Source organism: Cyclopterus lumpus, chromosome 1, assembly GCF_009769545.1.
Source record: "Cyclopterus lumpus isolate fCycLum1 chromosome 1, fCycLum1.pri, whole genome shotgun sequence".
Classification (NCBI taxonomy): Eukaryota; Metazoa; Chordata; class Actinopteri; order Perciformes; family Cyclopteridae; genus Cyclopterus; species Cyclopterus lumpus.
The window spans coordinates 9,633,297-9,650,939 of NC_046966.1; the positions used below are offsets into that span (position 1 = coordinate 9,633,297).

Below are 17,643 nucleotides of genomic sequence, written 5' to 3' on the forward strand. Positions count from 1 at the left end.
CGACAAACCTTCGCCTTCAACTTCGTCTCTTTTGTTGTGCCAAACCGTATATCTTTCGCAGCCTTTCACTAACTATTTTTATATCTCACTACTCTGTCTTGTTTCTGCTGTCCTGTTCCCTCATTTTTCAGCCATCTTCTTTCACTTAAACCTTCTCCCATCTGTCTCGTTTCTTTCCCTCCCCCTCTCCCCTCCAGTTCTCTCCCTGGTCAGTGGCGGGTCTTGAGAACAGGCCTCGTGCAACAGCAGATGCCTCCATATTTGGACACGCTGATGGAACCGAGGGATGAGGCTCGCGCACGATCCTCCTTCAAGTACGCTCCCATTCCTCCCTCGTGTCCATCTATCCATCCATCCCTCCCTCCTCCCTTCCTTCCTTCTTCTGTGCCATCATTTTAGTTCCTCACTCGCTCCAACTCCTTTATCTCTTTAAAAAAAAAAATCATACTCTTTGGATTTATTAAAGCCTTTGTTGGCAGCGTAGCAGATCAGACGACTTCCTCGGTTTGGGACAAACACAAGTCCTTTGTCACATCATCCCTGCAGGTACAGTACGGTATCCAGAACTTGTTCGAACTGAAACCCATTCAAAAGACTTGAGAGTCTGAAACGCAATGAGAAATAACACCACTTACAGATCCATGGCTGCCTCGTACATACAAACATCATGGGGTTGTTTTTTAACAAGAATTTGAACAAAGATTCCAAAACAACAAATTGATAAGCAAAATTGGAATCATGATACCCAACTCATAGTCACCCCCCTCTCTCGTTCTGTTGTTTTCCAAAAAGCATCCGACTATTGGTTAAATAATACATGCATCCTGTATGTATTATATCTATGTATGTTATTCATTCAAAATCTGCTTGTCAACGGCTCTTCCCTCAAAAGATCCGACAAGTGTGTGCGCGGGACACATGACAGGGACAGGAACAGTGACACACTCTGACAGTCACTGCATCACACGCATGCACACACACACCCCTACACACACACACACCTACACACACACACACACACACACACACACACACACAGCTGTTAAAAGGCATTTTAGTGTCTCACTTCACAGAGCCGCCCCTAGAGTTTCTCTAGGGGCGGCTGTCGCTCAGTGGCAGAGGACAGTCCTTGAGCAAGAAATGACCAACCTTGCTCCCTCTGCAAAGGGGAAGCCAATGACGACCGGCACGTCACTTTGTTTCATGCGTGAGCAAACGCATGTTAACTCCAAGCATGCTGGGAGGTTAACAGTGCACCACGGGATTAGAATACCCATGTGCATACTTATTACTTATTATTCTCTTCATTTAGCACCATTTCAGGGTCGCACAAACACACTTGCATTGGATGGTCTCATTTGAGTAACAGAGTCACTGCATGGGGCGATTCATTCTGCTGTATGCCGTGGATTCGTCAACCACTCACACACTTGCATGTGCACACGCACACGCCCACACATACCTCCCCTGCTGCCCTAAGCTAGACTGTGGGAAATCCTTGGGAAAGGGTCATGACCAGAAAACATGCTCCATCTTCTGCCTTCTTCTTCTCTCTCTCTCTTCTGTTCTTCTTTCTAATGTCACACAACTCAGTCTTTCCACAGACCACCAGGGAACAGCTCAGCTTGACATGCTGTTTATAGTAGCACTTGACTGATTCAGGTTTTTGAAAGCCAGTACTTACATTTTTAGACAGACATCTCAACAGATTTGTTCCAAACTCTACTTTTTTTTTGGGGAGTTTCAGGTCTTTAAAAAGGGCGTATTTCTTATCTCACTACGGTTCAGAGGTGGTGTACAGCCGGAGCGCACCAGAACACAGCTCCAACACCTTTTTTTCTTCTTCCTAGAGACGAAATAGAATTTGCATAATCAGATTTAAATTCATGAACTGTTTCGAGGCGTGTGAAGATCCAAACATTACTACAGGCTTATGTAATGCAAGAGAGCTCATATTGTAGCCGATGTTGTAAGCAGTAATTTCAGTAATCCTCCTTAATTGGAGAAACTAGCTTTCTACCTCTGACTCTTCCCTGTAGTCAACCGTCTCCACCGACTGGACTAAACAACTTCATGTGACTTCTTTGAGACCAAAGGGCACGCTGAGAAACAGAGGAAATTATCTATTGAAGGAGGCAAGACGGCACACCTTGCAAGTAAGGCACTTTGGCTAACCGATAACTGCCCTCTTGACATTCACGACAGTGTGTGACTCCCAGTGAAGTCACACACACATCATGGGGGAAGGTATGAATAAACAGTTAAACTGGTACAACCACACTCCACCATAAGACAGACTCTGTGCGTTTGTCTCGCTTTCTTTGCTTATGCTTTGACATATTGCGTTTGTGATTCCACACCGCTGTGTCAGGGCGAAGAAAAGTCTGGCTCCCCACATTATCATCCTGGTACAGGAGGGGGAAGAAGAAAAACACTCTGGCTTGTTTGTATTTCTTCAAACCAATCGTCTTGGGCGGCGCTAAGCACAGGATGCAGCGACGGTGTCTTTGTAACACAGATGGCGCGGCTACAGTCATGCAAGGGAAGGAGAATGCCAGCCGACATGGGCGACCAATGACAGGCCCGTACCCACAGTCTACATCCGCTGAGTCAGACTGGTGATTGGCCAAACCTCGGCCGTACTTTTTCCCCCATTGGCCATTAACTCTCTTTCTTTCTCTGTTATAAGCTCTTTAGCTATATAAACCAGTGCAAAGGAAGCTCATGGATTTTTTAACAGTCTTGAGGCCACACTCTGAATGTATTATTCAGAACAGCCGTTTAACACAGCTCCACTCCAGCATACTTGAGTTGGCGCACACACACGCACAAACACACAGGACTCTAGAAACAACCAGCTGCTGTTGCCACACTGGCACATACAGCTGTCGCAAAAGTGGAATTTTAAACAGTTGTCTACTTCAGACATACACACAAAATACAGATTAACGAGCAGATAAATAGGAGATATTAATGTGGCCCAGTGTGCAAACACAAAAATGCAGAGAGCCATGAGCCGGCCTCGACCCACCCACACACACACAGACAACACACACACACACAACACACACACACACACACACAGACAACACACACACACACAACACACACACACACACACACACACACAGACAACACACACACACCACACACACACACACACACACTTGATTCTTGACCCCTGCTAGTTTGACACTCATACATTCTGTATGAGGTGTTCAGTTAGTGACAGTGACAGGCATGTCATAGACCTTGGTCCCCAGGAAATGAATTATCAAAACTATCCATCATCTGATGACCAGCAGTGTGTGTGACACAACGGGAGGAAACATTTTCCCAAAGTGACAGCGCTGCAAAAGTTTAAAAAACCACTCCCGGTGGTCTGAGCTGCTGCTTGCCACAAAACCACAATGTCCGTGGTTCACATCCAGCCAAAGACCTTTGTTGAATGACATTCCCCCTCTTTCTCTCCCACTCACTGCTCCAACATTTATTGTGTGCCTCTGTACAGTACACTATGAATAATTTTTTTTAAAGCCCCAAAAAAACATTGGATCTTTATTGAGGGTTTATGCAAGCCAGCTCTATTAATATCTTAATGTTGAAATATTTGCTACTTATTTGACTCATTTCACTGAAAGGGCAAACCAATACTGCAGGGTGGTGCCAGAGAAGAAAATGCAAGTCACCTTGTCTGTAATAAAACAACAAATGCGACCAGGTAGCGAGTGCATCCACCTGTAACAGGTCACATTCCAGTAATTCATTTCAAGGTTTCATTTGGTTCTGAGATCATACGTTAGTGTCTGTTAAATACAATTTGTCCAAACACGGCGATGTAATTCTTCATTAAATGACTGACAAGCAATCATGAGCATGTGTAACGTTTGGTCTCTATAGCACACAAACATAGACGCATGCTGGATGGACTGGTCAGACCTGTCAAAAAGAATCATAGAATACAAGCAGGTGACTCATCCGTTTGGATTTAGTTCATCACAGAAATGAACTCGGACTTCGTCTAAAAATAGCTAAATGCATTAACTGCCAGGAAAGACGAGTTCAGGATTAAGTGTATGTGTTTGCACAATACAAATCCAATTAGGTTAGGACAGGACAGGGTTGGGCACACTTATCAACACTGAACACACACGCAAACCCATTTGACTCAACACATTCTTGAGAAATAGGAATGACACATGAATAAAAACAAAGCCGATTAGACAACTGTGTGGGAGGGAGAATGACTGTTTGACACCACAGATCCTCCAAGAGAGATAAAGCGGTATTACTAGTCTATTAGGATAGAGGGTGAGAGATGCAGAAGAGGAACATGAGGAAGAGAAGAAGGAAGACTTGCCGTCTTCTCTCTCTCTGGAACAGGTATTGCATTAATGATAATGGGGTTAGGAAGTACCTAATATAATATTGTAGAAGGACATTATGTGAGTTATTGTAGGTCCATTCCTGCACAATGTGTGTGTGTGTGTGTGTGGCACAGGCAAGTCAGGCCGAGCAGCATCGATAACGATTTTTTTCTGTTGAACCTCCTACTTTTGCTCAGCTGAATTTTATCTTTCTTTCAGATGTGAGCGTCATCTTAACGCTGTGTGCGTTGTCAAATGTATTTCCAAAACATTGGGAATGAAAAAAAAAGTAAAAAAAAGAATTACATTAAATTGATTCCTATCCCTTTACCGCACACAAGTAGGAAAACAGTGCTGCTGACAAGAGGAATTTGACAAGCTGGCCGGATTTCAAAACTGCTTTTTAACCGTATATTAAGTCCCAAGAAGGACAGGATTAATTCATTAAAAAAACATGAACTCTAATCTTCTTAACTGACTGCCACAGCGATGAAAGCCACACTTAGGGTCAATACACAAGTTACAGTGTAAATGGTGCGAAAACAAACAAAACAGCAATCTAGCACTACAACAATTACAATGTATGATCCCACAGCAAAAGACACTTTTTAGGGTTTTTTTGTCGCTCTTTCCTGCGTCGTGGCCTTTCCTCTGAATTCAAATGTTCAGCTCTCCCGTTTTTTCTTTTCATTCTGATATCATACAGGACGACAACCAGACGCAGACAGAGACATACAGAAACACATTTGCGAGACCACCGAGTTAAGCGATCACAGTTGACCTTTGAACCCTGTAGAAGCAGCGTCGCTGAAAACCAATGAGGTAGAAGTAGCAGGGCCGAAACAACACCATGTTGGGTCACAGGCCTCAGGGCAACTGTCTCCTCTCAATTTTATACAGAGCATTGCTCTGGCATAAACGCACATAAAACACAGGCACACAGGACAGGAGATATTTACTGAAATACACACACACTTTGTTTGAATGGCCAATGCAGCGATGAGGTTCTCTTCGAAAGGTGACGAAGATCTGAGGAAGAGAGGCAATTACAATGATGCAGAGAGCCAACTAAACTGCTGTGACTCTGTCCTGCTCACCTCTCATTCTTGCTCTTTAATAACATTTAAATCAGCAGAAAAAGGCTGAGAAACTTTGGCTGCAGAGAGTAAATATGAAATACCCATCTGTTTCTCTGCTACTGCTTTCAACGTGCAAGGGCAGATTAAAAAAGTACCAACGGATCTTTTCAGATGTATTAATTGTACACGTTTTTTCTTCTATATCTTGTCTTATTGCCTTGTTGATGAAAAATGCAATACAAATAAATGTGCCACTCCTGGTCTTGTCTTTTGTGAAAAAGACCTGCGTTGAATAAACTAAAGTGGGGCAGTGCTTGTGACAAACAGACAACCTTCCCTAGACAGCCTGAATAAAATCTATAAACATTTCATGACACCAATGAGCCAGGAAAACTTCACCATCAGATAAGTTACTGTTTGTCTTGACCCATTAGTTTGAAAGTCCCAGTATCAACATAATTTCACCCAAACTCATGAATGTACTTCCATGAAATTTGGCAGTAAGATCAATGAACTACAGACAGTCTATTATGGTGATCTAGTTGATGCATTTCCCTGATTCCACAGGAAAAAACAAGATGAAAAAGAGGATTTTAATAGATCCCAATCTGCAGAATAGGATTTTAGGACAATTAAAAAAAACTATTAACAAGTCGTTGACAAATTATGGCCTCTTATAATGTAAAGCACCTTTTTCAACCAGCTACAGAACAATGGAAATGTTGATGGGGTGGTATAGAAGTGAGATGCTTCTCTATGAGATGGTACAAATGTTTCCTTTACCAGAAAACCGTGGCTAAAGCCAGAGTGTAGAATGGCAGAGCCCATGACCCACTGAGGCTGGTCTGCCATTTGCTTCTGCATGTTTAAGTGACATGTTTGATTTAGCTCAGACTAACCAGCCTGAGGCCAGGAACTTCCCAAAGCAACACACTGCATTGGAAGAATACTTTGTTTGCATACATAGGTGTATATATGTGCACACAAAGAAAAAGACACGCGCAAGCAATCACCCATTGGTGCGTGCAGACACACTTACAGACTCACACCGACTGAAACTGACCAGGTGCCAGTGTTAACCTATGATACCATTAGACCAGTCCAAGGTCTGAACCTTGAGTCTGCAACATACTGAACTATACTGAGCTGTGACTAAAAACGTAGACGGTCTAATGCACACACACAAACATGCATGAAAACTCCACAACCTCATTTCCCAAAGCTACAACACTCAACAAGGGGCATCTAAAAAAAAAAAAAAGGAATAAACTTGGCAGATACAGGCAGGAGAAGAGCAGAAGGGAATGGGAGTCACAGATGACAAGAGTGAGATTCAGGTACAAGGCAAAGCAGGACAATGGAGGGTGTAAATATACCAGAATCTCACTGGATATCATTGGGAGGAAGATGGGGGGGGGAAACTGCACGTTAAGTGAAAGTAAAAAGTGAAAAGTGAAAACGGCTAATTGCTGAGACAACCCGAGATAGAGAGGGAAGAAATCCAATACGCAGATGTGGGAGAAACGTACTTGTCCTAATGTGTTTGAATGAAAAGCCCTTTTAAAAACCCACCAACCAAACCTACACACACAAACACACACACACACACACACACACACACACACACAGAGAGAGAGAGAAGATGAAGGAAGTGCAGTAGATTGTGACATTCACTGGGATGACCAAAGAGTTACCGTCTGAGAATTTGACGGGTAGACACAAACTGTTGAAAATAATATATTAGAGTTTTATTGCGACTGAAATATCATGTGTATTTGGTGACTTTTAAGACTCCTTTAGGGATTTCAAAAAGACAAATCCAGCGACCACGGCATCTGAAGCCAGCCAAGTTCTGCTTTAGTGACTGTAATTTATCTTTTAACATTTTGTTTGCGCAATTGCGTTTAATCTTATGAACAAATTCACACTATTGAAGTGCATATAATACACACTGTATGTACTATACACTGTATTTGTGTACTTCAGAGGTTTGCACAGTTCAAACTTTATCCAACATAAACTTCTCATCTTCTTGTTTACTGCATAAACATATTGCTTATTTTGCCTGGTATTCTAAATCCTCACTGCATACCTGCATAGTTAATGCATTTGTCAACAGGGGTATGACTCATCCCTTCATGTTTAATTCAATACATACGGCAGATGTGTGAGATGTGGCAGTTCATACAGTCTTTACAAAGTCTATGTTTCATATGCTGCTCTTTGGTGGGACATTGATTTCCGCTGCGTCAACCCTTTCCATATATCAACTACCAACTCGCTGAATTCATGGTCACAGAGCCAAGTTTGCTTAGTAGTGGTTGCTTAAAGGAAAGCGTGGTGATGGGTATTTAGGGACTAACAGGAAGAGAAAGGCTGAAAGCACGCTACATGCGGCAGATCCCTCGGCCTGCCGGGGGATCTAGAGCAAATCCTTAATTAGAGAGCAACAGCAATAAAGCAGCGTTACACAACAGACCACATGGAAAGGCCGGATGGCAGGTGAGAGACTGGCGGAGAAAGAGGGGGAAACAAAAGACAGAAAGACAGAAGAGCCAACAGACCGATAGGGGGCGAGGAGTCAATACGATAATGTATCGTCTTTCAGTGGAAACATACTGTGATTAAATCATACATAGATATCGTGATACACTGGTAATAACCAATAACTCGTCACGTATTTAATTCACAACAGAGCATACAAAACCATGTGGTTATTATTTAATGTAGACTATTAAGCTATTGATACTAGAAAACATACTATGAAATGACCTAGATCATGACTGAAGATGTTGGCCATATTGCAAGAGGGTGGGGAATTAAGGAAATATCACACATTATTCATTTTATCACTCGCGCTAAGGAATGAAACATGTGGGAAGATATACGGTGTCAGCCAAGGAAAAGAGACACCGTGATTTATAACACCTGAATTCCTTAACCTTCTCTTAACACTAAACACACGGTATTCTGGTTGTGAGACAAAACAACGACAAAAGATCATTTGTTCATTGATTTCAACTATTCTCCGTAACAAATATCCCCAGTCTCTCTATTTCCTACACAAAGCAGTCAACAAGAAGTGGTATGTGGATTGTTTGTCAACCCCTCTTTCTCACTGCTAGAGAAGCAAACAGTTAAGGTCATCTCTCTCTCTCGGAGCAGGAAACTGTGCGTCTCTGTTTCAGCAGGAAACGAGATGCCATTCTCCCCCTTTTTCACTCCCTCAACAAAAGCTGCATGTCAATATCTCACTCTCGTCACGGTTCGCCAGTCTGGAAATAGAGAGTGATGGCACCATTCAGAGCCAAGTGTCAATACACTCGGACACAAGGCCTGACAATAGAACAGACCGTGTCTATTTAGCGAGAGACCTAATATTAGAAGGCCCACGAGGAATCCCCCGCTGGAGGGTTTAGTTCCATTGATGCTGCTCTCCAAAGAGTATTGAGACAGACCGAGTTTGTGTGTGTATTTAGGAGTGTGCGGGGGTGTATAATATAAGCACTAGATGTTGAACAAGTTGCAGTCAAGTCAAATTTCTTTCCATATCTTTGACACACGGTAAGGTGTCAGTCTAGTTGCTCATCACTATTCCAATCCTATGAGCCGTGGGCACAATATGATGAACTCCTGTTTAATCCACTGAACTCCAGTACAATACCTGCCTCAGAACAGTAAAGCCTGTCAGCCCTCCTATTATCAGATGCAATCTCCGGCTCACACATTCTGGCCCACCACAACAACAAGCTTAAAGCACAGTCAAGAGGTAGAAACCAAACATCGCACTGAGCGTTTGCTCAGCTAAACACAAGAGAAGGCCGGATCTGTGTTTCTAAATGATCAACTTATTATCTAAATGATCAAATAAAATATCCTTTAAGTCCCAGTGGAGCAGATGTTAAAGTGTCTTCATCTTCTGTACTGAGTCAGTTACAGGAGTGATTGAATCAAATAATTAGATTACGTATATATATATATATATATACACACACACACACATACAGAAAATATGTTTGTTTACATATATTGTTAAATTTGACTGGGGATGTTAAAGAGTTAAATGGCATTTTTCATTTAATCTCGACTTTATTGTGTGAGGCATCTCTGCTGTATAATGCCAAATGTATACTGATCTTGGCATCCTTGTGCCATCAGTATCATTAATATTGATATTATGCAAGTTGTCAAAATGTGTCTGCAGCAAGGATTTAAAATCCATTTGGTGTATTTGCAGATTAAAGGTTTTAATCTCAATGACACAAGCCTCTGTCATTCAAACACAGAGCTCCAAAATAAATCTGTAGAGTGCTGCTCCAAACATGCATGCAAAACCACTGATAGCAGAAGACAGTTAAGTCATTATAGAGATAGTATTACATGTCCTTGAGCAACAAAATGGCATTTAATACTGGTTGCTCTTGTCACACGTTTTAAATGATTTGAAATTGGTTTGGTAATTTCTGAAACAATTGCGATTTCATATTAAGCGCTTCTGAATGTAAAATGATAAATGATGTCTCTGTTCCTGGTGCTCAAATCTCTTAATCGTGTCGCCCAGTCTCCTGCTTCCGTCAGTATAGCGTTTTAACAGGACTAACCAGTCACATACAATATGTCAGTGTCGTCTAGGCATACAGTGGCCCCACTGAACCCTGGGGACCAAGTGCTAAAGTGCACCCCACCCCCACATCGGAGTATCTCCACCCATGGTTGGATGACGAAGTATCTTTGCAAAGGTGCACCATATTTGTCTCGCATGGCAATCAGGCCAGACTGGTTTTTGTTGGGATCGGGGGCTAAACCCGGAGCGTGTCAGACAGAAAGTATGAGACAATGTTTTCTTTTTAGTAAGTAAGCGTGAACCTGAAAATGAGCATGAAATGTCCCCTTTAAAAAGGTGATAAGCATTCATTTGTAGAACCAGTGTTCAAGATCAGGGATTCGCTATTTATGATTACCTTGAATTCCTATAATAAATCTTCTGCACACTATTGTTCCAATTTATTGTAGAGAACTCATAAGGAAGTGAGATGTGAACAGCCACTTACCTTTCAGTTTCTCCACCACGCTCTGTCCGGCTCTCTCTGCCACCTGCCCGTCCTCCCTCTGGTAATGGTCATCCAGGAATCGGGCAGTAGCTTCAGACAGGTGGACCTTGCCCGCCACGCCCAGCTGCTCCATCAAGTTAGCCAGATTGACATCATTTGACCATACATCAAACTTGAAGCGCTTTATTCCCAGGATCCCACACAGGACGGTGCCCGTATGGACGCCCACGCGCATGTTGACGGTCTCACGTGTCTCCTGGCAGAACTGCTCGATGGCCTGGATCATGCCCAAGCCCATCTCGACACAGCAGTAGGCGTGGTCCGGCCTCGGCTCCGGGCAGCCAGCTACACAGTAGTAGCAATCTCCCAGAGTGCTGATCTTCTCACAACAGGTTAGTTCACAGAGATGGTCGAAACGTCCAAACAGATCGTTGAGAAGGCCCACCAAGGCCGGTGCCGACTTATTGGCAGACATTCTGGTGAAACCCACAATATCCGCGAAGAGGATGCTGACAGGCTCCATGCGTTTCATATTGAAAGGCCGAAAGATTATCTGTCCACCTGGGATGGAGGTCTTCTTGCGCTTGTGATTGTTGTACGGGTAACTCTTGGCACTTGTGGCACTTTGGGCTTGTGAAGCTCCACCACTTCCTCCACCACCCATTGAGACGGCTGAGGCAGAGCAGGCACCAGAGGAATAACGCTTGCCAGAGTTCTCACCACCACCCTCATCATCACCTTGTTTCATCAACTCATCTGCAACTCGCCGCGGCATGACAGAGTGGATCATACGCTCTTTCAAGGCCTTCTCCACCTCCAAGTCTTTGCCATGCATGATAGCCTGGCCAACTTTAAGGAAGGTGCTGCGGGAACGCACCTCTGACATGATGAACAGGTGGATGCCAATGACATGGGCACACAAATGGAGCAGAGCTTTGGCCGGGCCAAGCCAGCGCAAGGTGTCTCCTTCCCAATTGGAACCTGAACCCGTTAACCCTGTCCCCCATCTAGTGTCATGACTCTTTTGAAGCAATGGCAGCCATTCTAATGCCTCAAATAATATAGAATACAGGAGCCCAAGCATCACAGAGGCATACAAGCGGACATGGAGGACGCTGTATAACAACAACAAAACCTCCATGCACAGGGAAAAGGTGCCCACGGGGGAGATGCAGGGGGTTGGAGGTGGTGCTACATTGTCTGGTGAGGGATATGAGGCGTTCCCACCACCGCCAGCCCACTCCAGCTCAGTGTAGCCGGCAGTCTGTATCTGTGGAGCCAAGGTAATGGCGAAGGTGACCGCGATCAGGAGCAAAGAGGTTTGGTTGTACAGCCACGTGTAGGGCTGGGTTAAGGTGAATAGAAAGAGGAGCACTAGGAGGACAAAGAAGGAGGCTGTGGGTGCCAGGAAGGTCACAGGGTTGCAGCGGTCACTATTGGCCCCGAAGTACACCCCCCAGAGTACAGCTGCCACTGCCAGGTAGAACAGGACATAGCGGAAGCGCCGCTGTGTCTGAGGGAAGCACCTCTCTTGGCACGCATCTTCCAGGATGGGGGAGTCAAACTTGGGGTCCCAGCACTGAGCAGCCGAGCGTTCGAACAGTGGCGGTGCCTTCCTGCGCACCCTCGAAGTGGAGACCCCAGCCGGTCTGGAGTCTGCCGAGCTGCAACTGGAGGAGATACTGTATTTGTGGAGGTTAGGGTTCATTTTACTCACAGTCCTATAGCCTCCTGCTCCACTCCTGGCAGACCTCAGTGGCTCATGTTGATGCACGTGTGGCGCGCTGTTGCTGATCCGCACGGTCATGGTGCCGTCGCCACTGGAGTCGCAGCTCACTTCCGTGCCGTGCATGAGAAGCTGCCGGTGGTGTTGCGGAGTGGCCATGTTGACGAGGAAACGAGGGGTGCAGGGAGAGGGCTTGAATCTGAATAATGTCTTCTGGTGGCCCTCAGGTAATTAGACGCGGTACGTGGGTGCACCGTGCGTGCACATGGGGGACGGAGAGGAGGGGGGAGGTGGCGGTGAGAGAGTGACGGGCACGCAGACAGAGAGGGGAGGGAGAGAGAGAGCAAAAGGTGTTTGTGGGAATGATCACAGTGCATGAATGGTGAGCACGGCACAGACGTCTTTGCTACGTACACGGCAGCCCGCACACTCACTCACACAAGACGCGCCGTTCCAGTTTCTTGAGCAGTTCATTATCCGACCCCGGGTTTGCGTCAGTACTCGCATTACACGTGTCCTTCTACAAAGAGGCTCTGGGTCTGAGCCCGGCTTTCTCTCCAGCTGCGGTTAACACACTGCCATCACTCTTTCTGCCTCCGGAATTGAACATCCTTCTCGGAAAGGACTGGTTAGTGATGCAACGGTTTTTTGGTATGCCATCATCAAGTCGGTGTTGACGTCACACGGCTGGAAATGACCTCCTCTGTGTGTGCGTGTGTGCGTGTGCGTGTGTGCGTGTGTGTGTGTGTGTGTGTGTGTGTGTGTGTGTGTGTGTGTGTGTGTGTGTGTGCGCAATATTTCGATACTGCTGACATTACAAAGTCAGACAGCGTCAGGGAAAATCCCCAGATGTGTCTTCATTCCGAAATAACGTGGTTGCGTGGAAAGACAGCATTCGGGTCCAGGGCTTCTTTGTGTGAGCGGATACAGATCGAGGCTGTCAATAGTTGGCGTTGTGCACAGCGAGTGGCTTCAAAAGTTACGCTGTCCCTCTTTTCTCCACAACATGCGCGGCTAATGCTCCATTTACGCTTCCTTTCTCCACTTCAAAAAAAACACCCAACACAATAGTGTCGTTATGATCAGCTAATAGTGCTGAAATAAAAAAGGTGTGGACAGTATGAATTCTCCAGCATAAAGCATTACATGTGTGTAAGAAAAATATGTTCCTGAAAAATAAACAGTCCTCACTCAAAAAACGGTTCTCGTTTTACATAAAGTCTGTAACTGTTTAGCATAACAAAACAATGCCGACTTAAAACAGTTTATTACGTTGGTTTGAAAAAAGTTGTGCGATCTGTAATTAAGGCGGCGTTACCTTCCACTGCAGCCCTTCTCATGGCTCAGTGTGCTACGGATTTGCATGTCTTGCTCCTATACATTCTCCTTTCATCTTTATTCCGGTGGCCCATGAAAATAGTCCAGACTGTGTTTATTCGGGAGCCCTGTCCAGTCCAAGAACCAGTTCATAAGAGGCCTGACAGGCAGGCCTATTCCCACGGATCCAGCCCCGTCCTTTCCTGAACTCCCACTCCGGATCTCCAACCTTTATTCCCCCTCCGTCTTCCAAAGAGGGGGTCGGGGTATGTGTTATTCAAAGACGCGTAATCCGAAAAGAGAAGCGCAGAAAAGACCATCCACTGGCCCAAATGAGTGTCGGTGTGCCTCTGCTGGGAGTGTCTGCAACTTGTTGCGCGCAGTTGGCAAAATATACTGGCTACGAGGAACAGCCTCTGTCGGAACAGGCTGGTCTATAAATAGTGATGATCAAAACTCGTGCAATAACAACACGAACAGCGTGTGCTTTTCATCCACTCAATCTGCGGAATAACAGGAGCGCTTAATACAACGACCAACAAACGTAGTGGGCTACTTATAAATCACGCCGTAAAGCGCGTGCAGAACGTCAGCGATAGGGCCCCTCTCGTTTCCAAGAGCTACCAAACTTTTTTTCTTTTCTTCCCAGGCCGTATTTCCTGCGTTTGGAGAGGAGACCCAGTTAGGAGTCGCTGGTTATTTGGAGCTGAGGCTGGATTTCCTCCCCTCGCATTCCCCCAAGAGCAAAGACGTAGAAACTCCCCAGAGCAATGAAGGAAACCCCTCCGCTATCTCCTCCGTGGGATTATCAAAAAAAAACACGCCCCACAATCGTCACCATCTCCTTATCTCAACCAAATCCTGAGGTCTGGGGAGCACTAGATTTCGCTGGCATACATGTGTCCAACAAACACAACACTGTGCGCTCTGGCTGCTGTGCGTCCTCTTCCGTCCGCCGCTGGTTGCCTCCCTTCCCTCCCTCCCCCTCCCCAGTATATCGCTCCCTGCTGGAGTTAGGGGCGAAATAAAAACAGACCGACAGCGGGAGTTGTGAGGCTGCTCTCCGTCTCTTACCGGGGCGAACGTGACATCTCCACTCTCGTTGCTGCGGCTGCTGCCACCATCTTCGCTGAGACTGGGTCGGAAACCCTCCGCCAGCTGTTGTGGCGGTGAGGGGTTGATGTGACCAGCCTGTCAAGCGAACCACGGTTTAAAAAAGAAAAGAAAATCGGTTTCCGGTCTTGCCTTACAAGCGAGATAAATAAATAGGTTTAGTCAGGTAGATGTTTCTACACTGGCAGAAGATAGGAGAGCGTACCGATGACGTACGCTGTCTTTAGTGGGTTCAAGAAGCTACAAATAGTCCCGACAGTTGAACGTAGAGCTCACGTTAGCTCGTGCCAGTTGACGTTGACTTGTCGTTTAAGTTTAGCTATGTCAATGCGAGCAAGGAAGAAACGTCTTCACGGCTAATAGAAACATGGCCGAGCCTCCATGTGTGTACACCTTTCGCTGACTTAATAAGAGCAATACTTTTTACATTTTTTTTTTTTTTACTGGAACTAGGTGTCCGCCCTGGAGTCATTTTTACACCGTCTCTTAAAACCCGGTTAGCAAACGGCCGACAGCCCATCTAAGCCCCGTATCTTTACAAACTAGCAGCTAGCTAACGTTAAGTGGAACCCACGTGACGCCTTTAGTTTGAAGGCAGACTGGCCTCCGGTCACCTCCCGCCCCGGTTGTCTGACTTGACGGTCCGTGAGTCAACGTCCAGACTACCTCATGAACATTATTGACCACAGTCACAGGCGGCGTTATCAACATGGCTTGTTTTTGTTTTGAATCATTGGACACTCGAGGAGAGGTCACGTGTTTCAGGTGGAATACATGCCTAGAACATGAGATACACATTATTTTCTAGATATACATTCAAGGGTCCCAGTAATTATCATACTGTAATGCAGCACATACACACGGATTCATAAGGGGTGCGTTAAGTTTAGTGTCGCCTATTGACCCAGACCAAACTTTTAAGCAGTGTGGACCTGTTACTTTAATATAAGGCTCTAATAACATGAGAGATTTCAAACGAAAACGTGACTTGGATTACTCATAAAAGCTCATTGACTGTGTTCACCAGTAATTCTTCTACTGATTTGTCACTTTTCCATGATTACACCAAGCAACATTGTCTATAGGAGCCTTAACGAGAGAAGCACATTGTGTTGTTACATACTTATATTGTGTACTGCATCAACTAAAAATAAAATATGTAACTTTTGTCTCCTATTAGTTTTTTTGTTTTTTGATGTGGGTCATTTGAGAGGTGATCTGGATCTTTCCTATAGCGCTGTTTTGAGTATTGGAACAGTGCAAACAATCCATATTCATATGTGTGGAATGTAGTTACATACATTGTCATATTCATGTAATGTGTTTATGTAACTTTGTAAATGCTGTTCATTCTGTACACATGACATCTATTGCATCTGTCAATCCGGGGAGAGGGGTCCTCCTCTGTTGCTCTCCTGAAGGTTTCTTCCCTTTTTTCCCTGTGAAAGGTTATTTTTGGGGAGTTTTTCCTGATCCGATGTGAGGTCCTGGGACAGGAATGTCGTATGTGTACAGATTGTAAAGCCCTCTGAGGCAAATTTGTAATTTGTGATATTGGGCTATACAAAATAAACTGAATTGAATTGAATAGTTCAGTATGATATGAAGGAAACATATAAAGTCTAATACATTATTTTTTTTGTCTCCAATAAAAGCACGCTGTTGTATTTGTTGTACTTCTTAATCTCAGATAAACACAGGCAGAGGGGAACAAGCCTTCCAAACAGGAACAAATATCAAGCAGCAATCGTGTTTTTGTGAACCTGTGGAAATGTGATCTATTGAGAAAAAACAAAAGCTGGAGTTGTTGTTTTTGTTTTTTTTACCATTCATTAATTTTGAATTTCCTATAATATTTTACTATCGTAATATATTATTCACTTTTCATATTTTCTGGGGGTATTTCTCATAGCATCTCATTGAGGAATCGTTTTTAAGGGGGCACAACATTTCTACAATGCAAAAAGATCACTGAATGTAGAAAAATAAAGAGGTATGACAGGAGCTAGTCAGTTGGAAAACCTTCAAGTTCGAAGGCTAAATATATTAAAGATAGACATGCTATCAGGAAGAAAGGAGGCTGGTTTACTGTTCAATGGCCTATGACACCATACGTCTTATTGTTGGCACATTGGCTATCAAATAACCAAGGTGGTATTCATGAATGGTCACTATATCGGCATTTCTATGGACCACATTGTACTTTCAGCTGGTGATAGTGTCGTGATGCGATTGTGAACAGCGATGAATAATAATATATGTGTGTCCTTTGCCTTTGAAGAAGTAATAATGTTTAAACTTTGAATCCAATAAAGCAATAAGCCCCTGTGCACCATTCCAGTGAGTGTGTGCGTGTGTGTGTGTGTGTGTGTGTGTGTGTGTGTGTGTGTGTGTGTGTGGCGTGTGTTTCGTGCTTATGTTCAAGAGCTTACAAGAGGTGTGTTTGAAGAGTTGATAAAGCTGCAGTGATAAGTCTGTGTTAACATTGGTCCTTAAACCCGGGGGCACTGCCTGTAAACTCAGCAAACACAGATAATACACTGTATTATTACCTCCATATTTACACACCCTCCATATTATAGCCCTTATTACATACGCACAGGTGTGATCATGCCCGGTGTCATGTAACACAAATTAACTCTTTGCCTTGCAGCTCAGGGTCAGCAGCAGGGCAGCTGCAGATTTTCCTCCAAGTATTAAAAAGAAGCACCATGAGGCAAGCTGCCAAAGAATATGGTGACAAATAGGCTTAACTCAGCTCATATTAAATGGTGAGTCTTTTTTCTTGAATGTGTTCTACTTTTGAAAGGCCCATGTGCAGTATTACCAGCAGTATTTAGTTTTGCTGTGCTCAAACCCCACTTTGGTCTAGACTTAAATCTTTCAACAGCTGTGCAATGGACTTCTATGAACCTTCGTTTGTGGTGCCCAGAGGATGAACCCTAAGGACTTTGGGGACCCTCTGACTTTTGCTGAGGTTTACATTTTGG

At 44.5% G+C, this 17,643-nt stretch overlaps 1 protein-coding gene across 2 annotated transcripts in view; it reads right to left on the reverse strand.

Annotated features, from left to right (window-relative positions):
- Positions 1–15,317, reverse strand: part of adcy9 (adenylate cyclase 9) — a 35,104-nt gene extending 19,787 nt beyond the window's left edge. The window contains exons 1-2 of one of the 2 annotated variants that reach the window (XM_034542890.1): positions 14,859–15,317; positions 10,498–14,731 (exon numbers count right to left, since the gene is read on the reverse strand). In XM_034542890.1, coding sequence (XP_034398781.1) covers positions 10,498–12,382 — 1,885 coding nt within the window. In that variant the 5' untranslated portion in view covers positions 12,383–14,731; positions 14,859–15,317. Of the gene's footprint in view, positions 1–10,497 lie in introns of both variants that reach the window. The other variant, XM_034542899.1, reaches the window with a different exon arrangement.
- Between the last annotated feature and the right edge of the window lie 2,326 nt (positions 15,318–17,643).